Genomic DNA, 18,768 nt, shown 5'->3' on the forward strand with positions numbered 1-18,768 from the left:
AGAGATGATGTTAGTGAGGCCACTTACTGTGTCCTTACTGATCACTGGAGCAGTCATTGTCACACTGTCTTATTTCTCAAAGAAAACTCAGAGCCATCTGCATCACCTAGGAGACTGCAGAAGTGCAGAGCCCCAGGCCCTCCAGACCTCCTGAGTCTGAATGTCCAAGGGAGGGTCCATGGATAGGAGAATTTTATGAAGTCCCTTGATGGCTGGCCTATTATGGCAGGCCTGTTTATTTAACATATCATAGTGTCTGTGGAGAGCAAACCAAGAGGGTTTGGGGTTGAATGTGAACGTCAGTTCTCATTAGGTTATTTGGTGTCTAGAATATTCTGCCTCCATTCTGTGTAGAGGTGGTTAGAGTTCTGTGTTAGAACAGGCTGCAGTTACAGGTTACCTTGTGTGCGGTGAAACCTCGCAGAATGGGTTGGGAGTTCATCTCCCCTTTGTTTTCCCCAGCATCTCCATCAGCCTTTTTCTGCCTCTGCTTGCCCTTTAATTATGGGCATTTCTCTAGACTATAATCAGAGAGAAGCACGAAGCACTCTCCAACAGCATCAACTAAAAATAGACCCTGATCTGGCTCAATCTGTGGCCCAAGCTTTCGATCCATGTTTCTATCTACTCCTGGACCTAGCCACCTGGGCAGGCGTGGGGATGTTAGATGCAGTACAACCCATGTGACTCACTGTTATCAGTCTGTCTTTGCTATCTTCTCCCGCCCCCCCCCCTTCTCTCTCTCCTTATTCCTCCCCAATCTAATACCTTAATTATGTGCCTCACAGTTGAGCTTGGTGGCTCTGCCTGTAATCTCAAGCACTCAGGAGACTAATCATGTTGGAAGATTGAGGGTTCATGGATGAACTGGGTTAAATAACAAGCTTGAGGCTAGCCTGAGCTATATATAGTGAGAACCAGTCTTTAAAAAAACAAACAAACAAACAAACAAAAATGAAATAATAAAATAAGATGGTATCCCAGTGTCTGACCTGACTCTATAGACTGACCACTGCCTCTGGTCCTCGCTCTAAGGGACAGTCACAGCCCTGGGCTTCAAGTTCCTCATCCTAGCAGGTCTAGGGTGCACATTAATAATGATAATGTCCCTAAAGTACTTAGGTCAGTATTGACCTAGGACATATATTCAATACATCATAGCCATGGTTATTATTTATCCTTTCATCAGATATTCATTGAGTTCCTACTGTGTATAAGACAGTGTTTCAGAGTTAGGTTTTCTGAGTTAAAAGAGCCCCCCATTAAACTGTATTCCCTTCAGGACAGAGGTGGTGTCACTCACATTTTAACCCCCTGAGCTTCATTTAAGAAGATCCCGCTGATCCGCCTGAATTAAGTTCCAGAAAATCTGTTCTCTGAAGGCAGTGAGTATCATCTGCACAAATAGGAAGCGCTTCTTTTTACAATGGTAGCAGGGCCCCGAAGATTTAAATGACTCTCTCTCTGAAACTTTCTTCTCAAGAAAGTCTAGCTGGGTTTAGTGGCCCAGATACTCAAAAGGCTGAGGCAGAAGAGGACCACCAGCTCAAGGCCTTCCTGGTCACCTTAATGAGAACTTTTCTCAAAATAACAAAGTTGAACAGGGCCAGGGATGTAGCTCAGTGGTAGAGCTCTGGCTGAGCATGTTTAAGGCACTAGTTCATTCGATACTAATCATCACAAAACAAGCAAACAAGCAAACAAAGCTCCCAGAATCAACAACCACAAAAGCAAAGGCAGTTACATCTGATTGTGAAAACCTAAGAAAATGTAATTTTAAGATGAAAGTGCCGGTATTAATAATCTTCTGGTTCTACCTAACTCATCACAAAGACACGTAGCAGGTAGTTTTCAAAATAAAAGGCCCTGATATTATTTATCAGAGATTGGAATTATTTTTCAATCTAAGAAAATATATCTCATCTCTCCCCCCCCAACATATATGTATATATTATATGTGTGTTGTTTGTTTTTCTTGATAAAGTGTCTCTGTGTAGCCCTGGCTGTCCTGGAAGTAAGTCTATAGACCAGACTGGCCTCGAACTCAGAGAACTACCCGCCTCCACCTCCCAATGCTGAGATTAAAGGCATGCAGCACACCCAGCTCTAAACCTTTTTTTTAAAAAAAAAAAAAAAAAAAAAAAAAAAAAAAAAGAAAGCCTTTGGGGTGGGAGTGTAGCTCAGCAAGAGAATCCTGAGTTCATTCCTCAGCACCACAAGAAAAAGAAAGTTAATTTAATTGTAAAATCTTAAGACATTCTGAGAAGCTAATGAAAGGAGTGAGAATCAGGAACCATATGGCTGGATTGAACTCCTACTTGACCAGCTCACTGTATCTGTGTGATTGAGACAGCCAACTCTTAAACAGGTGGTCCCTCAGCTTCAACCTCTCTACCTGTACAATAGGAGGGATTACAATGGTACATTTTTTATATGTATGTAGAAAAGACAACATGGCGGCTGGTGAGATGGCTCAGCAGCTAAGAGCACTGACTGCTCTTCTGAAGGTCCTGAGTTCAAATCCCAGCAACCAAGTGTTTGGTACCCAACCCCAGTACAAATGTTCCCCTGTATCCATAGGAAATCTTTTGGCATCTATAAGTTAGGGTCTATAAAGCCATGCAGGTCTGATCTTCTCTGAAGCTTCCTTCTCTGTAAAATGGGGAGAGCGGGAAAAATACTGTCACCAGGGTTCCTTCGGGTGTCCCAGGTGAGAGAGGCAAGTTCAGACTCCATCCAGTATGAGAGCGACCAGTCCTCAGGAGACTGGGGAGGAGGCCTCACATCTTCAGGGCAAAGGAAAGAACTCCGTGCTGGTACATAAGGAGCAAGACGATTTTCTTCTGTGTTAGGATGGTTTTATTGTTGTTGCTTGTTTGTTTGTCTGTTTGTTTGTTTGTTGCTGGGATTTGGAATTTGGGGGGTTTGGGGAGGTTGAGAAAGTAAGAGAGAGCTCCTAGTTCCCACCCTATCCAAACCCAGGGAAGCAGATTCAGAGGTTTGGACCAGGATAAACAGAATGAACACAGAGGAGCATATTGGAAGTGTTGCGGTGAGTCATGCGTGCTGATCCGTTTTAATGAGCCTGATGTGGTTCTGAGGAGCCTGAACAGGGCAGACCTATTTGTATCTGATGTGCCATGTGGAGTAAACGCATTGTGGGTGATGGGACCTCAGGCCAATCTTGTAAGTCTAGGCCCACAGTGGGTGTTGTTTGTTCCTTAGGTGACCTCCAGGGAGCCTGATCTTATCTACGTTGTTGATATTTCTTTCTTTTGTCTGCCACTGTTCACTTCTAACCCTTGACAGTTTGTCTGGAGGCTTTGAGAACCTAGTGAAGAGGGTCTGGGTGTGGTGGCAAATGCCTACAAGAAGATGAGACAGGAGGATCATGAGTTGGAGGCTAGGTTGGGCTAGATTGTGAAACCCTGAGGGCTAGAGGGCTGGCTCAGTGGAGAAAGAGCTATTGCTTTTCTTGCAAAGGACTAGAGTCCAGATCCCAGCACCTGAGCAAGCAGCTCACAACCACCTACAGCTCCAGTTCCAGGAGAGCCAGTGCCCTCTTCTGGCCTCTATATACCTGTGCATAAATATGTGCAGACATGTAATTACATGTAAGGGAAGAAAGAAAGAGAGAAAGAGAGAGAGAGAAAGAGAGAAAGAGAGACAGAGAGAAAGAAAGAAAGAAAGAAAGAAAGAAAGAAAGAAAGAAAGAAAGAAAGGAGGGAGGGAGGGAGGGAGGGAGGGAGGGAGGGAGGGAAGGAAGGAAGGAAGGAAGGAAGGAAGGAAGGAAGGAAGGAAGGAAGGAAGGAAGGAAGGAAGAGAAAAAGGGGAGATGGTGGGAGGAAGATATTACAAAGCAAATGAAGGGGCTAAGGGAAGAGCTGAAGAGAGAGACAAATATGGTGGGCGATTTAGAAAGTGAGTAAGAACTCTGCAAAGAGAACAGAAGCCACTGCTTTGCGTCCTAGCACTGCAAATTCTGGATGAGGGAATATGGAACACAAAACAAGGACTCCCCTGCCAGCAGGGGCAAAGCCAGACTGCTATAGCCAAAGGCTGGGTGATCTCTACGTACTTGGAGCAGCTTGGGACAGAGAGAACCTTGGGAACTGGCTCTTTAGTTACTTGTTTCTAGGTTGGGAACACATGAAGTCCAGGAGGGCAGGGCACCCAAGGGAAGGATGGATGGAAGGCCCAGCATCTTGGAAAATGAGACCACAGCCAGTGACAGGGAAAAAGAAAAATAGTTAACGGCAAGGGAGTGTAGGGAAATGAGATATAGACTCAAATCACGGAATTGTCTGCAACTCTAAAACCAAGCTGATGAAAACGAGCCACGTTGCTTCCAAGCACTGATCAGCTCATTTACACTGAAAAAGATTATTTAGAATATGCCCTGGATTTGTGTACAATGGGATTCGATGCTTTAATTCTCTTAAAAACTAAATGGTCAGAATCTGAAGAACAACGTGGCTGTCAAGGACACACCACAGAGCTGAAACATCAAAAACAAAGACTTCTTTTCAACAGGAAAGCAATCTCATTTCTGGGACTGTCAGCGGGGAGGATGGGGGAGAACTTGGCTGACCATTCAGCAGAAACAACCCTGATGGAGGCTTGATCACGCTGTCCAGCAGATTTTGGATGACTGTCAGCTGGCCCACGCTGTGTGTTAACCTCTTACAAAGGGAAGTGTTGGCTTTACAATCAGGCAACCTTTATTTTGGGTGAGTGGCTCAGGAGGAGTGAAAGGGATACTGCCACATCCCTGACCTTGGCCATGAGAAGTTAGGCAAGTCATTAGACCTCAGGTTTGTGGTCCATGAAGAGGAGAGAATGTTTGCGCTCAGGCTGTCTTTGGAGTGTTAGGAGACTTAAACACAGCCTCCACCTGCAAGATGGAACGCTTAGCTCTCCTAAGTCACTCTCCACATTTAAGGTTTGGTCGCTGTGTTCCTGGGATGGGCTTTCAGCCTTGTAGTTAACTTGTGATCCAAGGAGATTGGCACCTCCCACATGGTACGTTCTCTTACTCTCCATGCCCATAAAGTCAGCCTTTCCACTGGATTATGTTTGGGTTGCCTTCTACCGCTGGTCCTGCTGCCTCAGATACCAGGCTAGAAGTTCCTTTCCCAAGCCTAAGGTTAAACTGGTAAGTCAGAAGAGATGAACAAGGTGACTTGATGAGAGAAGTCCTTGGAGAATTCAAATTCCCTATAGGGTGAAAGGCGTTGTCTCCCCAGAGGGAGGCCGTATCATTTCCCGATAAACAGTTGGCTTTCTGTTTTCTGTGCTGACGCCAAGGCTGGTCTTTGGGGATCCTAGCAATCAGGAGATACCAAGTCCCCCAGCGCCTTTGTTTTCTCAGGCTTCTCAGAAAGCAGCCTTTAAGGGTTTGGTGTCTTCCCTGTCTTGTGGTCACGTCTCTCTACGCTGAGGTGATTTGGGGCTCTAGGGAACATGAAGGTGGCTTTATTTGCTCCCAGGTTGCTTCATCCTCGCTTCTAGATGCTTCTTCCAATTTCTAACCCTGAGTGCAAAGGTGGGGGGGGGGGATGGGGCTGGGGAGGGTGGGCAGGGGTGGGGGGTGGGAATCTGCTAAATTGTGGCCTCTCAGAAGCTCTGTTCCTGATAAACTATATTCACCCAGACTCTCGTTTCCCTGTTTAGAAACACAGGTGGGGCAGAGGCTCACAGGGGACCAATCGCCTTGGGCCCTTCACAGATTCCTCTCTTGTTGTATCACCTCTACCCTGTGAGGGAAGTTTGGCCACAGTTCCTGCCAAGGCAGGACTTGCTTTCCTCCCAGAGTCAATTCCTTCCATCCCGGCTCTGTTTCTCTTCACACTGACCACACATCTGCCCTGCATATTATGTGGGTTCCTAGAGTAAGGAGGCCTGGTTATGGTTTTAAATAAAAGATGTTATTAAACGCTGCTTAGAGACCTGTAGGTAATTACCGACCACAGGGCTGTGATTTCCATGGCTGTGAAGCACAGCTCTTGATTCTTGCTTTTATCCATTTAGCTAAACTTCACCGGTGGAGTTTTATTGAGCACAAAGGTTTGAGGTGAGAGGGTTTCCCCTTCACAGCCCTACTGTGATGGAGGGGTTGGGGTGAAGGTCTGCCCACATTCTCCCTGCCTCCTTTCCTGCTTTAACATGCAGGGTGTTCACAGTCCTTGAGTGATCAGACTTTATGCTTAATTAAGCAGTCTCAGGCTGTCTTTAGCCCAAGCGTCTCCCAACCCAACCCTAGGATGTTCTTTCATCTTCACAATGGAGTCTAGATTCTAGTGTTGGTTCACAAGACCAGGTGCCTGATCAAACAGTCACTCTAGTGTTCAGCCAGCAAAGACTGGTGGGAGGGGATAGGAAAAGGCATGACAGCAGTGGGAACTGGCAGGAGAAAAGGTAGGGATAGGGTAGCAAGGACCTGTGGAATTCCCCCTGACCGCCATCTTGGCTGTCTGTGATTCAGGTCCTGCTTCATCTTCTCTCTGTCATACAAATTAATAAACTGAAGTTGTTTAAATAAAGTTCTGGCCTGTAATCGTTGAAGGGGAGTTCAAGATGGGTATTGAGCTAAACAAGCTTTTAGCAGTTCTGTGTTCATCAGGAGGTTGCTCAGCTACCTTGATGCTTTGATCTGGGCCAAGGATGCTGTGGAGTTGCTCTGGCCTCAGCAAGGATGCTTCAGTCTCCCAGTTTCTCGGTATAGGCTCTGCGTGTGGGAAAGAAGACTCATCCATATGTAAAAAGAGATTCTAGCTGGGCAGTGTGGCACAAGCCTTTAATCCCAGCACTCGGGAGGCAGAGGCTGGAGGATTTCTGAGTTCGAGGCCAGCCTGGTCTACAGAGTGAGTTCCAGGACAGCCAGGGCTACACAGAGAAACCCTGTCTTGAAAAAACAAAACAAAACAACAACAAAAGCCATTCTAGATTTTGTTTTTCTTGAGAATTGGGTGATCTTGAACTTCTGATTACCAAGCCTCCACCTCCAAATGGGTGAGGTTATACAGTCATGGACCACCAAGACCGATTTATGCAGTGCTGGAGATCAAACCTAGGCCTTAGTGTATGCCAGACAAGTATCCTACCAACTGAGCTCTATCCCAGCCCAGGTTCTGTGTTGCTACCCTCTGTGATGAGAGTGCCTGAATTTAGCCACAGTCAACCTCTGAAACCCAGGAGGGTGCCTATGTGTTGTGTGTCAAACCCATGCTGAGAGGAAAATGTTAAACTCCCTGGGGAGATCTATAACTATCCTGGAAACATGAAAACGTCATTTTTTTTTAACCTTAAAAGATTTCAGAAATCACCTAGATGTAACGTGAACATAAATCAACAAAATAACCCAACTTCAACAGACAAGTAGATTCAATTAAATACGATTTTAAAAATAGAAAAAAAATCCCAGCAATAACTGCAAAGTATAGACTGTTTGAATTTCAAATACAGCTGTAGGAGACCACAGACAAAAGCCCCATTGTCTGAAGGGCCCTGCTGCTCTAAGGGGTCCTCATTCTCTTTTGATTCTGAAGTGGAGCAGACCCTTTGTCACATTGCAGCCTTCTCTGTTGCCCCCACCTCACCAGGTCGAGCCTCACAGCTATGTGGAATTTTTTGAGGAAGACTTCAAAGACTTTTTTTTTTCATATGGAAACGGACTGACACAACTCCATCACTCCATGTCCAGCCTCCACAAAGCTGAGAAGGGTTAGCTATTCATCGGATGCCCCTTGGTTTCTTTATGAGGTATCTATAGCGAGGGCAGACTAGAGGGTGAGGAGAGAGGCTGGGAACTTCTTTCCTGAAGCTACTGAATGGGGACCTTTACAGGCAAGGGTGGTAGCTTCTCCCTGAGAATGCCTGGCCCTCTTCCCAGTGTGAAACATTCCCCAAATATGCAGCTTTGTGAGCATCCCAGCTGCCTGAGCAGACAGCCGCCTGCTGCCAGAGAGTGAGTGGGCACCCAGGGATGCAGGGTGTGGGGAACTGACGGGTCCCTCAGCCGAGGCCCTTGTCTTGGCAGATGCTGGAGAGGCCCGACCTTCGGTTACGGGTCTTGTGGTTGAATCTGGACAACATTCCAGCCAAGACAAGAGCTGGGAGCTCTCTCTGACTGTCTTTACATCCATCCCTTCCTTCCTTCAAATCAACTCTACAAAAAGGCATCTTGGCGCACATCCGTTGTCAGTGTTCTCGCTCTGAGTTCTCACAAAGATGGACAAGGCATCATTAGCTGAATTCCTGGGCAGACTGCTCTGAAACATGACTTAGGGATTGTGGAGGTGACCAGCAGCTGTTACGTGACCTTTGTTCTGTTTGGCAACAGAGAAAGCCAAGGAGGAAGAGAGTGTCTGGTGGATGGTAAGAAGCCCCTGGCAGAGAGCAGCTGGAGACTTCTCTGGGGAGGGCTGGCGTGTGCAGGTAGGAGCGTGGTTGTGGTGGCTGTTGTTGCTTTTGAAGCAGCAGAGGAAGGGCTCTGACTCCATTAGACACTCTTGGGGAGGGGGCTGCTTCTGCAAACCTTGCTTCAGTTTGCTTCTGTCACTCCTCCAGAGCACAGTTAATGACAATAGTCATACCCGGTCTCACATTGTCGGGTGCTCTGGGTGCTCACATCTAAGATATGATGAAGAAACAGCCATTCCTGTATTGGTTAATGTCAGCTTCATTCTTGTCTTAGAAGATCTCAAAGTCTTTGTTCCGAGGAGGCCACAGATGGAAGGGCGACTTGATCCAGTATAGATTTGTGTGATCTTTCACTGTCATCTGCTTTTTGAATTGTGTTTGCTTTAGCTTTAAGTGTGTATGGATGTCAAGGGGGAAAACAACCAAAAGTCAAAAGGCAAATTTTACATTAATTACAAAATATAGCATTCATGATAAATGAACTGTGTCTTCCATGGTTTGGCATCTTTTTCCTAAGTCTCGGTTCTTTGCCTGCTCAAGCAGTTAACACTGTTCTTATTTGGAGTGTCTTCCTGACTGGTCATTTGCAGTAGAACATTTCATGTTTCTATTTAATTTTTGCTTTGCTGTGTATTCTCTGCTGACATCTTGCTTCTTTAAGCCCATCTGTTGTTTTTAGTCTGTTGGTCTTTCCCCTAACTCTTCTTCAGCATCTGATAGCAGTTTTGCCAAAGCCAAGTTCTGATAACTAGCTAGCATCATCAGAAGTGGTTAAATCCAGAAGGGATCTAGAGCTGGGCAGCCTGGGACCAGACCCTGCCCTGCCCTGACCCTGTTGTGGCATCCTGAGCTACTCAATGTCCTCTGTCAACTCTTTGTCTTCAGTAGTGAGCCATGGTCATGGTACCTCGCGTGAGAGCACTTCAGGGGATTCAGTGAAACTGTGTAGGTCTCAGAACAGGGTGTGGCACCGGCATTGTTTAGTTTGGGCTGCTCCTCTGCCTTCCTAAAGTTGACTGGTAAATGTTACTGTAAGGAAAAGCAGGGATGATCAATAATGGTGACATGGCTAGAATGTCTCTATGCAGCTGTTTCTATTTTCTGTGATCCTTGACAATACAAAGGGGAAATCTCCAGCTGAGTCGTGCCTGGAACCGCCTCCTTTGTAATGGCTTTCCTGAGATAGTGTATATACATATACCACACACGCTTTCCTGAGCGCTAGCATATACATATACCACACACGCGCGCAAAGTATTTTCTTCAGGGTTTACTTGTCTGTCTCATTGATCCTTCGTCTTGTGATAAAATACATATAAAGAAAAATTGGCCATTTTAACTATTTTTTTTAAATCTACAACTCAGGAGTGATCAATACATCTACAAGGTTGTATAGATCATCACTTACATTTTCAAAGTGTTTTCATTATCCCAAACATGGGATAGTACCCATTAAGCAACAGCTCCCCAATCCCCCCTCCTTTAGCCTTTGGTAATTGCTATCTTAAATTTACCTATTCTGGGTATTTCATGGGCATGAAGTCCTATTTTATTTATCCATTTGTGTTCAGCTTCCCCCCCCCCCTTATGTTCTAGTTCATCTTTGTAACATTAGCAGAGCTTGATTTTTTTTTTTTCTATTTCTGACTAGTATTTCGTTGTGTGTAGACCACATCTAACCCAGACACTTGGGTTATTTTATCTCTTGGCTATTAAAATAATGCTGTAATTAACATTAGCACAGAAATATTTGCTCAGGTTCCTACTTTCAACTTGCACCAACCAATTAAATGGCAGTTCATACAGGATTCTGTTTTAGCTTTTAGAAGAACCCTAGATCTGCTTTTCTCTGTTGGTATCTCCCTCAGCTGCTCCTGTTTCTTCCAGGCTTCCAGGCTTCATTGTACTTCCAAACAGCAGGCGTGCTTTTCCCTCCCAACCACGTGGCTTCCTCCCACATTTCCGAGGGAACGCCCCTCTCTGTCCGTTGTTTGCTGGTAAAGCATACATCAGCGACTCTGGCTACATTCACTAGATGGCTTTCATCTCCTTGTCAAGGCAGGGTAATGTTTGTAGAAGGCAATCCATAGGTCTCTGCTGACCTAAGCCTGAGGCTGACCAGCCACAGGATGGTGCTGTAAGGAGTGGGAGATAACAAGAGCCCTGCAGAGCATCCTTAAACAGGCTTCCTCATCCCAAACCACACCTTACTTTTTTTTAGTTCTCCCTCAGTTTTGTCTTATGGGGCAGTTTGGCCACCCTGTCCTGGGGGAGGGTCGCCTTCCACTTCTCTTTTGCCCATGGTTTCTTCACTTTCCTACAAGCAAGTGAATTAATTAGTGAATACCCCAACAGACTGTAAGCCTGCCTCAGACAGCCATTCCGGCTGCTGGGTTAATTGTTAGTCGGGTTTCTGGCCGTCATTCACTTCACAATGAGGCTCCTAATTAATCTCCCCGCCGTTCTCACCAGAAGAAAGGACGTTAGGGAGAAACATCCCCAATTACCATGAGAAAGGAAATGTCAAGAGCTCCACCGAGTTTTCCTGGCACCCCTCCCTGGTCTCTGATAAAAACCCGGCCATTGGGTCAGGAGGCTGCCTAGCCATCGACCATGAAAGACCCAGTGTAAAAGCCTGGGGGCCCCAGGCTACACCAGCTCCAGTTGAGCCTGCTGTGTGCACACCCTCGTGCTCAGTAGCATCCACTGTGTTCCCCAGCTTCCAGGGCCACATCTGAGTTGAAAATTTCTCTGCTGTCCCAGAAGTAGGCAAGCCACTTTCATCTGGAAGAGCTAAAAGTCTCTTCTTTGTGTTTTTTTTTTTTTTTTTTTTTGTGTGTGTGTGCCTTCAGGACAAAAGATTCTTCATCACCGAAGTGACGTCTTAGAAACAGTCGTTCTGATCAACCCTTCAGATGAAGCAGTCAGCACTGAGGTGAGTATTTCAGTTCTGGGAGGTCTTAGAGCCTCCAAGGATGGAGACTTGGCTGATCAAAGGGGCTAGATAGGTGGGGGAGTTGGAGAGAGATGTACAAGGGGGAAGTCCCAGGTCCTAGGCTTCCTCGATGCCCAGAGCCTGCTTCTCTGCATCTAGTATCATAGCACCAGCTCACCAGAAGCCTCTTTCAATTAAGGACACAGCGAACAGTGCCAGCTGGAAGCATGTTTGTAGAGGGGTGTAGAATGGGGGTATGCACTGGGTATGTTGTTGCCAGGATGCGGAGCAAGAATGTAGCAGAGGAAATAGACGGCAAGCTCCAGGCTGGCACATACAGGGATGGAACTCAGAGAAGACGAGCATCCCAATAGCATCCCTGTTCAGAGAGATCCAGGCCAGCACTAGCTAACCTTGGAAGGCAGGCCAGCACAAGCCTCAGAAACATGGTCTCTAGAAACATGGTCAAATCACCTGGTTTCATCATCCAAGGTCTGCCACTTATAAGCTGCTGGCCTCGGTCAAGTTATCTTACTGCTTCGGTTTGCCCCTCCCTGTAAAAGAGATCATAATAGTCCCTGAATTTAATGCTCCTACGTAATGCTCCCTGAAGTGCTCAGGGCTTAGAAGAAGTGTGGCACATAGTGAAAGATGTACATGCTGGCTCCTGCTGCTGTATCATTAGCATCACATGAGAATACTTACTACTAGAGAGAGTAATTGGGGATTTTAGGACCTACCCTGACATAAGAATTTAGAGGAAGCCAAGAGAATCTCTGGTCCCCTCAGGCCAAGCGTTGATAGAGCTCCTTTCCCACCTCCTCGGAGATAGAGTCGCTTCCTGAACATTAAGGTAGCCAAAGGCCCTGGCAACATCCTAGCCTAGACGGTGTGTGTCTTCTGCCGGTGCCTTAGCAACTCTGACTATTCGGGTTTTCAAATTGGGATATAGTTCATCAACCATAGAATCATCCACCGAAAGTGTGTAGTTTTGTGGGTGGTTTTTTAAAAAAAAAAAAATAATTATTATAAAAATGAGCAGTTTAACTCCAAAACATGCCTGTCACTCCCCAAAATTTCCTAAACCCATTAGCAGTTACCCCACTGCCCCTTAGCTTCTGACAATCCCTATTTTTCTCTCTCCAGATTTTTTCCTGTCTTAGACATTTCATACAAATGGCATCATACAACATGTGGCCTCTTTTGTGGAGCTTAACTTAGCTTAGTGGTGTCATGATCTAGTCCAAGTGTAGCACGTTGGTCCCGCACTCCTTTCAACGATTGTGTGGCATCCTTTTGTAGACATGTGATAATTCATTTCTTAGTTTCTGCCACTTTTGTTGCTTTCGGTTTGGGGCTATCGTAATCGGGCCTGTTTTGACCTACTTCTTCATGCAAAAGCTCTGACAATCCAATTAGGCATGAAGTCACAGAAAACCCAGAGGCACTTTCTGTCACCCAGAAGCTGGAGGGCTAGCATGTACCCAGGTAGACTGCCTAGCTGTGAAACAGGAGTTTTTTTGTTTGGTTGGTTTTTTTGTTTGTTTGTTTGTTTGTTTGTTTGTTTTTTGTTTTTTTAAAGCTTTTGTTGGAAGTATCAAGCTAGTTTGTGGACCACATGAGCCTGAAACAACTGCTTAGGTATGCATGCTTTTCCAAGAGTGTGGCCTGTGGGGTTCATGGGCAGGGGTCATGGCCTGTTTAGTTTTGAATTTTCCCTGGTGCAGAACATGATACAGGGCACGTAGTGTGTGCTAAACATTCAAGAACTGGGTTCAGAACCTTGGTTCAGAGGGTGGTGCTCCCGCAGAGGACAACTGTCCTCCCTCCTCCACCACTCCCCACCACCACCACTCCTCCCCCAACCTCCCCACCCCACCCCACCCCCCCCACCCCACCCCCGGGCCAGCAAAGGTTCTTTTGCCTAAGTTATTTTCAATTCAGTTTCTCGGATTGCCACTCAGGGGTCTGCCTTTTCTTCTGTCCCCTGTCAAGCTTCTTGCTGCAAGCGCTGCAGTCTGCATTTGTCATGGTGTGCTTGCTCTGGAAGGACTGCAAGAAAGGAATCCTGAGTAGGAACTTGAGGCCTGCTTGGGAACATGTCTTTTCTGAAGCTAGCTGGGTGACCGGGATTGGCATAGCCACAAGTCTCTCCTGGCCTCATAGGCTGCAGGCTGCAGGCTGTTAGTAGATTCTTTATAACAGCTGTGGAACAAATGCTTGCCAGCTGTGAAGACCACTTTGAAGAGAGGGGGAGACTCGGAGAAAGTCAATAATACCCTGCTGTTTTGGGTCGAAGTAAAACTCTTAACATGGGATTCACCGGCACACTAATAGCCACGATGATTAATTTTAGGAATAACTTACAGGCAGGGCTCTGTCCAGTACTCCCAACCCCCACTCTCAGCTGAAGTAATTAGACACTCAGAATGAACGCATTTGGTTGGCAGTAAGCTTCAGGCACAGTCATAGTGCCTGGGACTTGGGGGCGGGGAAGGGGGCAGCTCTTACTCTGCACCCTCACTTACTCTGTGCCTGCGCTGTGTTTCAGGTGCGTTTGATGATCACTGACGCTGCCCGCCATAAACTGCTGGTGCTCACCGGACAGTGCTTTGAGAACACTGGCGAGCTCATCCTGCAGTCTGGCTCTTTCTCCTTCCAGAACTTCATAGAGATTTTCACAGATCAAGAGGTGGGTTCCGCGCAGCGCATCTGGGCTACTGTTTGGATGTGTAGGGGAAGGTACTAGGAGGAACCTCTTTGAAATAAGCAAAAACTATGACCCAAAATTGCGTAGGCCTGGGATAGATCGCTATTCCGATCGATGGATGAGTAGCACCTCGGCCATGGTGCTGGAGGAGACGTCGGTGGGCACTGTGAGTGCATTTGGAATGATCATCATTAACGGATGGCAGAAGTGCTAGCGACACCAGAACCGACCGAACTCCAGGAGAAACACAGCTTTCCTGTTTTCTCAGAGATTTTTCCACAGATCTCTTGGACTTCAGCAGGATGAGAAGCTGGGGTGGGGTCCGGAGTGGACTGAGGGATGCACTTCCGGGAGCTACTCCAGTCAGTTAGAGCTGTCTCCCTGAGATGGCAGGCTTGGTGTGTCGTGTGCTGGGAAGGGCCATGTGTCTCCCAGCCTTCAGTCGTCCTCAGCCCCACGCTTCACAAAGAGGTCTCATGGCTTGGCCTCTCACAAACTGTCCAGCTTCATTTGTTTTCACCTAGAGGCCTCAGGAAAACCCTGGAGAGATGACACACCAGTTTTCCCTCTCCCCATAGAGACATAGGTCAGGGAGACAGCATGGAAGTGTGAAAAGGGACATTTCTATTCAGTGTGTGGAGCCCCAGTTTGTTCAGAAGGTGTGAGGTCATCTGTATTTGGAGGCACATAGCACCAGCTCACCAGAGTGAGAAAGATCCCTGGCTGGCAAGTGGCTCCTTGCTCGGAGGCCTCTGTGCGCACTCACAGCTGGCCTGTCTTCCCATTTTAAGGTGGAAGCTTTGCCCGTGTCTTTCTCTAGAGCTGGGCTTCTTCCACCCCCAGGGCTAAGCCAAATGCCCTGCTGTATCACAGCCACATTGCTCAATTGCCCTGAAATGCCAGGGAAAGAGCTATGATTTACCCTGGTGGGACTGCTGGGAAACTGGTGAATAGTCGCTATAATACCAGTTATTTTTCAAGATCTGTTCTTAGATCATGTGCTATAACAGGTACTTGGGCTTTTGTCATCATTCCAGATGTCAGCATCTTGTCCCAGGGATGGGATTGAGTTGTAGTGGCCAATCTCATGTTGGGTGGTTAAGTGATGCGGCTGGTAAGATCAGCTCAGCCCTCAGCCTTTGGTTCATTTGCATGCACATGGGTGCCTTCCTGCACTCCTGTACAGTTCTGTAGCTCCTTTGCCATATAAAGGAAATGTGTAAGAAAAAGCATTTTATCATCGCCAAGACTTTACACAAGGAGGTATCCATATGCCATTCATCTGGGCCCCGAGTAATCCCCTCTCTGAGAATGAGAAATGGTTTTATGGAGTTGCCCACTTAAATCACTTTTTAAAGTCCTAGCAATGGAGTTTTTGTACAGTGGGCTGTGCGTGTGCCCAACTTTACCATTAATTATGAAGAAAAAGAAAGCCTTATCTAAAGACTTCAAGTTCTGTAGAAGGGACAGCTTCTCCAGGTTTGTAATCATAAATGTGGGTTCTGAGTGGCTTACACATTATTACATCCAGCAGCTACTACCGATGCCATGGACGGTCATATTCTCCTCTCTTACCCCACCTTCTCCAGAGGAAGCCATGCTCAGTGCACATGAAAGGCTCGCCACAGTTTTCTTTAATAGATCAGGGTGGCGGGGTGGCAGGAAGTGGGGAAGGTAGAATTCGTGCCTACCTCCTGCCAAATCGAGGAACTCAGCCTATATTTCTTTTACCTATATTTCTTTTACCTAAATATTGAAGAAAGGTTGCTACAGCTAAAGTAGATGGAAAACTGCTAGACTAGGGGCTGGAAAGGTGGTGCAGTGGTTAAGAGAACCAGCTACTCGTCCAGAGACCTGGGTTTGATTCCCAGCACCACCATGGCAGCTCACAACTTTCTATGACTCCAGTGTCAGAGGACCCCACAACTTCTTCTTGCCTCCAAGGGCACTGGATCCATGTACTACACAGACATACATGCGAGCACAGTTAATAAAAATGTTTAAAAATCACTAGAGTAGACCGATGGATACTCATGTTTGGAGCCGTGGTTACCTGGAAGGCTTGCAGAATGACTCATTTGGGGTCATTTGCTGTTCAGTCTTGCTCCCTTTGTCCAGCCCTTGAAACAAAACATAACATTAGAAAAGCAAACATTTCTGAGACCATTTTCCAACCTTTCCATGGAAAAGGCTTTTCTTTCTGTTGCATTATATCTTCAAGAAGGGACTTTAACCCCAAGTTCACCTACAGCATCATTCCCACCCATACCCTAGAGTAAGTATCTTCTGTTTTCTTCTTAGCTATCTACAAAATGCAAAAGGCCCTGTGTGTTCCCATGTCACAGTAGGTATTGGGGGGTATCCAAGCTTTCAGAACTTGCCATTCTTCGACACCTTGGAATTATCGAACAGGTGGATATTCGAACCCAGAGCTAAGAGACTTTGAGCTGGTGAGAGATACCCATTTGTAATCCATTTGCATAGTATGGTTATTTAGGGCCTAGAAGATAGATGCTTTACTCTAGAGAGAAAGCATTAAGAAAAACTCTAGAGGTTAAAGTCAAAGAGAAAGGTCCAGCAAACAGGACTTGTTTCTGGAGTTTTGTTTGTTTAATCTGGTTTCTCTAAAATGTCACAATTTGGGTGGGAGATGATTATAGCTCAATGGTATAATACTTGCCTGGCATTCCCAAGACCCTGAGTTTGACAACCAGCATCAACACACATGCATGTACACACATACACACACACAAACACACACACATACTCACGTGCACACACACACAGCGAGCGAGCGAGAGAGAGAGAGAGAGAGAGAGAGAGAGAGAGAACTAAATAGAAACAAATAAATACAACTTGTTAGACCTGTCCTAACCTAGATCCCGTTTTCCAGAAATCATCTGACCAGATTAATGTCACCAGAGTCAGCAACTTGAGCAGTTCTCAGTCCAGTTAATAAATAAGTCTAATTTTCTCAAAGCATGATTAGGTGTCAGTGGAGAAGAAATACGGGCCTTGAGGCATTCTTCAAATTAACATAATATGGAGAAAAATAATAAACCTTTTAAGTATGGTACTTCAGTAGAGGACCAAGCCAGTAAGGGACCTTGAAGTTTAAGCCTCTTTGGCTTCATAGAAATCCATTTGATTGTCAACTAAAATCCCCAAGGTTTCCCATGGATATTGTTAAGCTGCATCTTCCAAGCCCATCCTTATCTGCTGGCTGATAACCCTTACATTTATCCCTTTAGAATGCCTCCCTGCTGACAGTTGCCTTGCCATTATGCCCTAAGTCCAAAGCTTTCCTAAACACCTTAGCTCTACCGTCCCACACTCCCTTACTCCTCTCGTTTTGAAGCTGTGCACAGCTTTGATGAGCATGTCTGTTCCATTTTCATCTCAGTCAATCAATACTCAACAGCAGAGGAATGAACTTGGAGCAGCCTGCCGCAGATCTTCCTCCTGGTTGACACTAAGAAACACCACTGCCTATAATTCCACGTAATTCTGCTTATCACACAGTTCCAAGATCCTGTTACATGTCTTGCCAAAGCCCAGAGACACACTGTCTATATTATTTCCTCTTTAGCTAAGCAGGTCATTCAATCAAAAAAAGAAAATGTAGTTAGGAGTTCGTGGTTTAGAAAGTGTAATTTGTTTTGCAATATCTTCAGTAAAGCCATTTATTCCTGTATCTTCCTTCCTCTTTCAGTGTGTCTGTGTTTAATCAGGAAAGGTAATGAGCAAAAGAGACAATCATATCCCAAAGTAGTATTACGCCCACTCACGTCCATCATGCATCTGTGAAGAACCATGATAACTGGCTCTGTTTGATAAGTATCGGCAGGCACTTGTCCCAGCTGCAGGAAGACAGCATGTATTGAACTGACCAAATTTAATGCAATGTAACCTAGTGTACTGCGTCTGGTTATACACTGGGGAAACAAAGATAACGAAACTTTCATTGTAATAGGGCTTGCTGTGTGGCTGCTGTTACCCATGAACATGGCTTCCCAGTTCATTTGGAAGCAGCCCCAGTTTCAGAGAACTAGTCCTCATGCCAGCATTGCCAAAGCCCTACTGGTCTCACCATTCACTGCAGAGGTGTGGACTGAGCATCACCATGGACTGGGTATCTTAAGATACCTGTTACCGTTGACTCCTGTCCTCATCCTGATATTTATCTTACAGGCCTGGAGCTGCACTATGGGAAAACACAGGGGCTGTAGTTCTCTTGGGTAGCCCCAAGGATGTTGTGATATCTCTCCTATCTCCTGACCTATCCCATCTGCCTCCTTAACTGGCTCTCTCCAACTCTTGTCTTTGTCCTTCTCTCTTGTTGTGTACAGCATGCTGATGTTTTTTCCAGAGTGATTAGATTTTCCCTGTCTGGATAGGGACTTGTCCAGCTGTGCTGGAGGCTTGCTTTTCTGGTCTCCTTAAACCATAGCATTCTAAGCTTCATGCTCCCTGGCTTCCTCAGAATTTTTTGAGTCATTTTCTGCATTTCATAGGAACTCTCTGAAGATAGGAAGAGGTAGAAAGTAGGATAACATTTCTCAAATCGTCTTACGTTCTCCTTGAACTAGGTGACTATATATTTTCATATTAATTAAAAAGCTAATGGAGCCAGGCAGTGGTGGCGCATGCCTTTAATCCCAGCACTTGGGAGGCAGAGGCAGGTGGATTTCTGAGTTCCAGG

The 18,768-nt window shown here is 46.0% G+C and overlaps 1 protein-coding gene across 1 annotated transcript in view; it reads left to right on the forward strand.

The window, feature by feature from the left end:
* The window catches only part of Map1b (microtubule associated protein 1B), a 91,576-nt gene that overhangs the window by 60,127 nt on the left and 12,681 nt on the right, over positions 1-18,768 (forward strand). Inside the window, exons 3-4 of the mRNA XM_021179887.3 lie at positions 11,274-11,356; positions 13,908-14,048. Of these exons, the coding sequence (XP_021035546.1) occupies positions 11,274-11,356; positions 13,908-14,048 (224 nt within the window). The remainder of the gene's footprint in view (positions 1-11,273; positions 11,357-13,907; positions 14,049-18,768) is intronic.

This window comes from Mus caroli, unplaced genomic scaffold (genome assembly GCF_978045245.1).
Source record: "Mus caroli unplaced genomic scaffold, Mus_caroli_1 scaffold_15, whole genome shotgun sequence".
Lineage (NCBI taxonomy): Eukaryota > Metazoa > Chordata > Mammalia > Rodentia > Muridae > Mus > Mus caroli.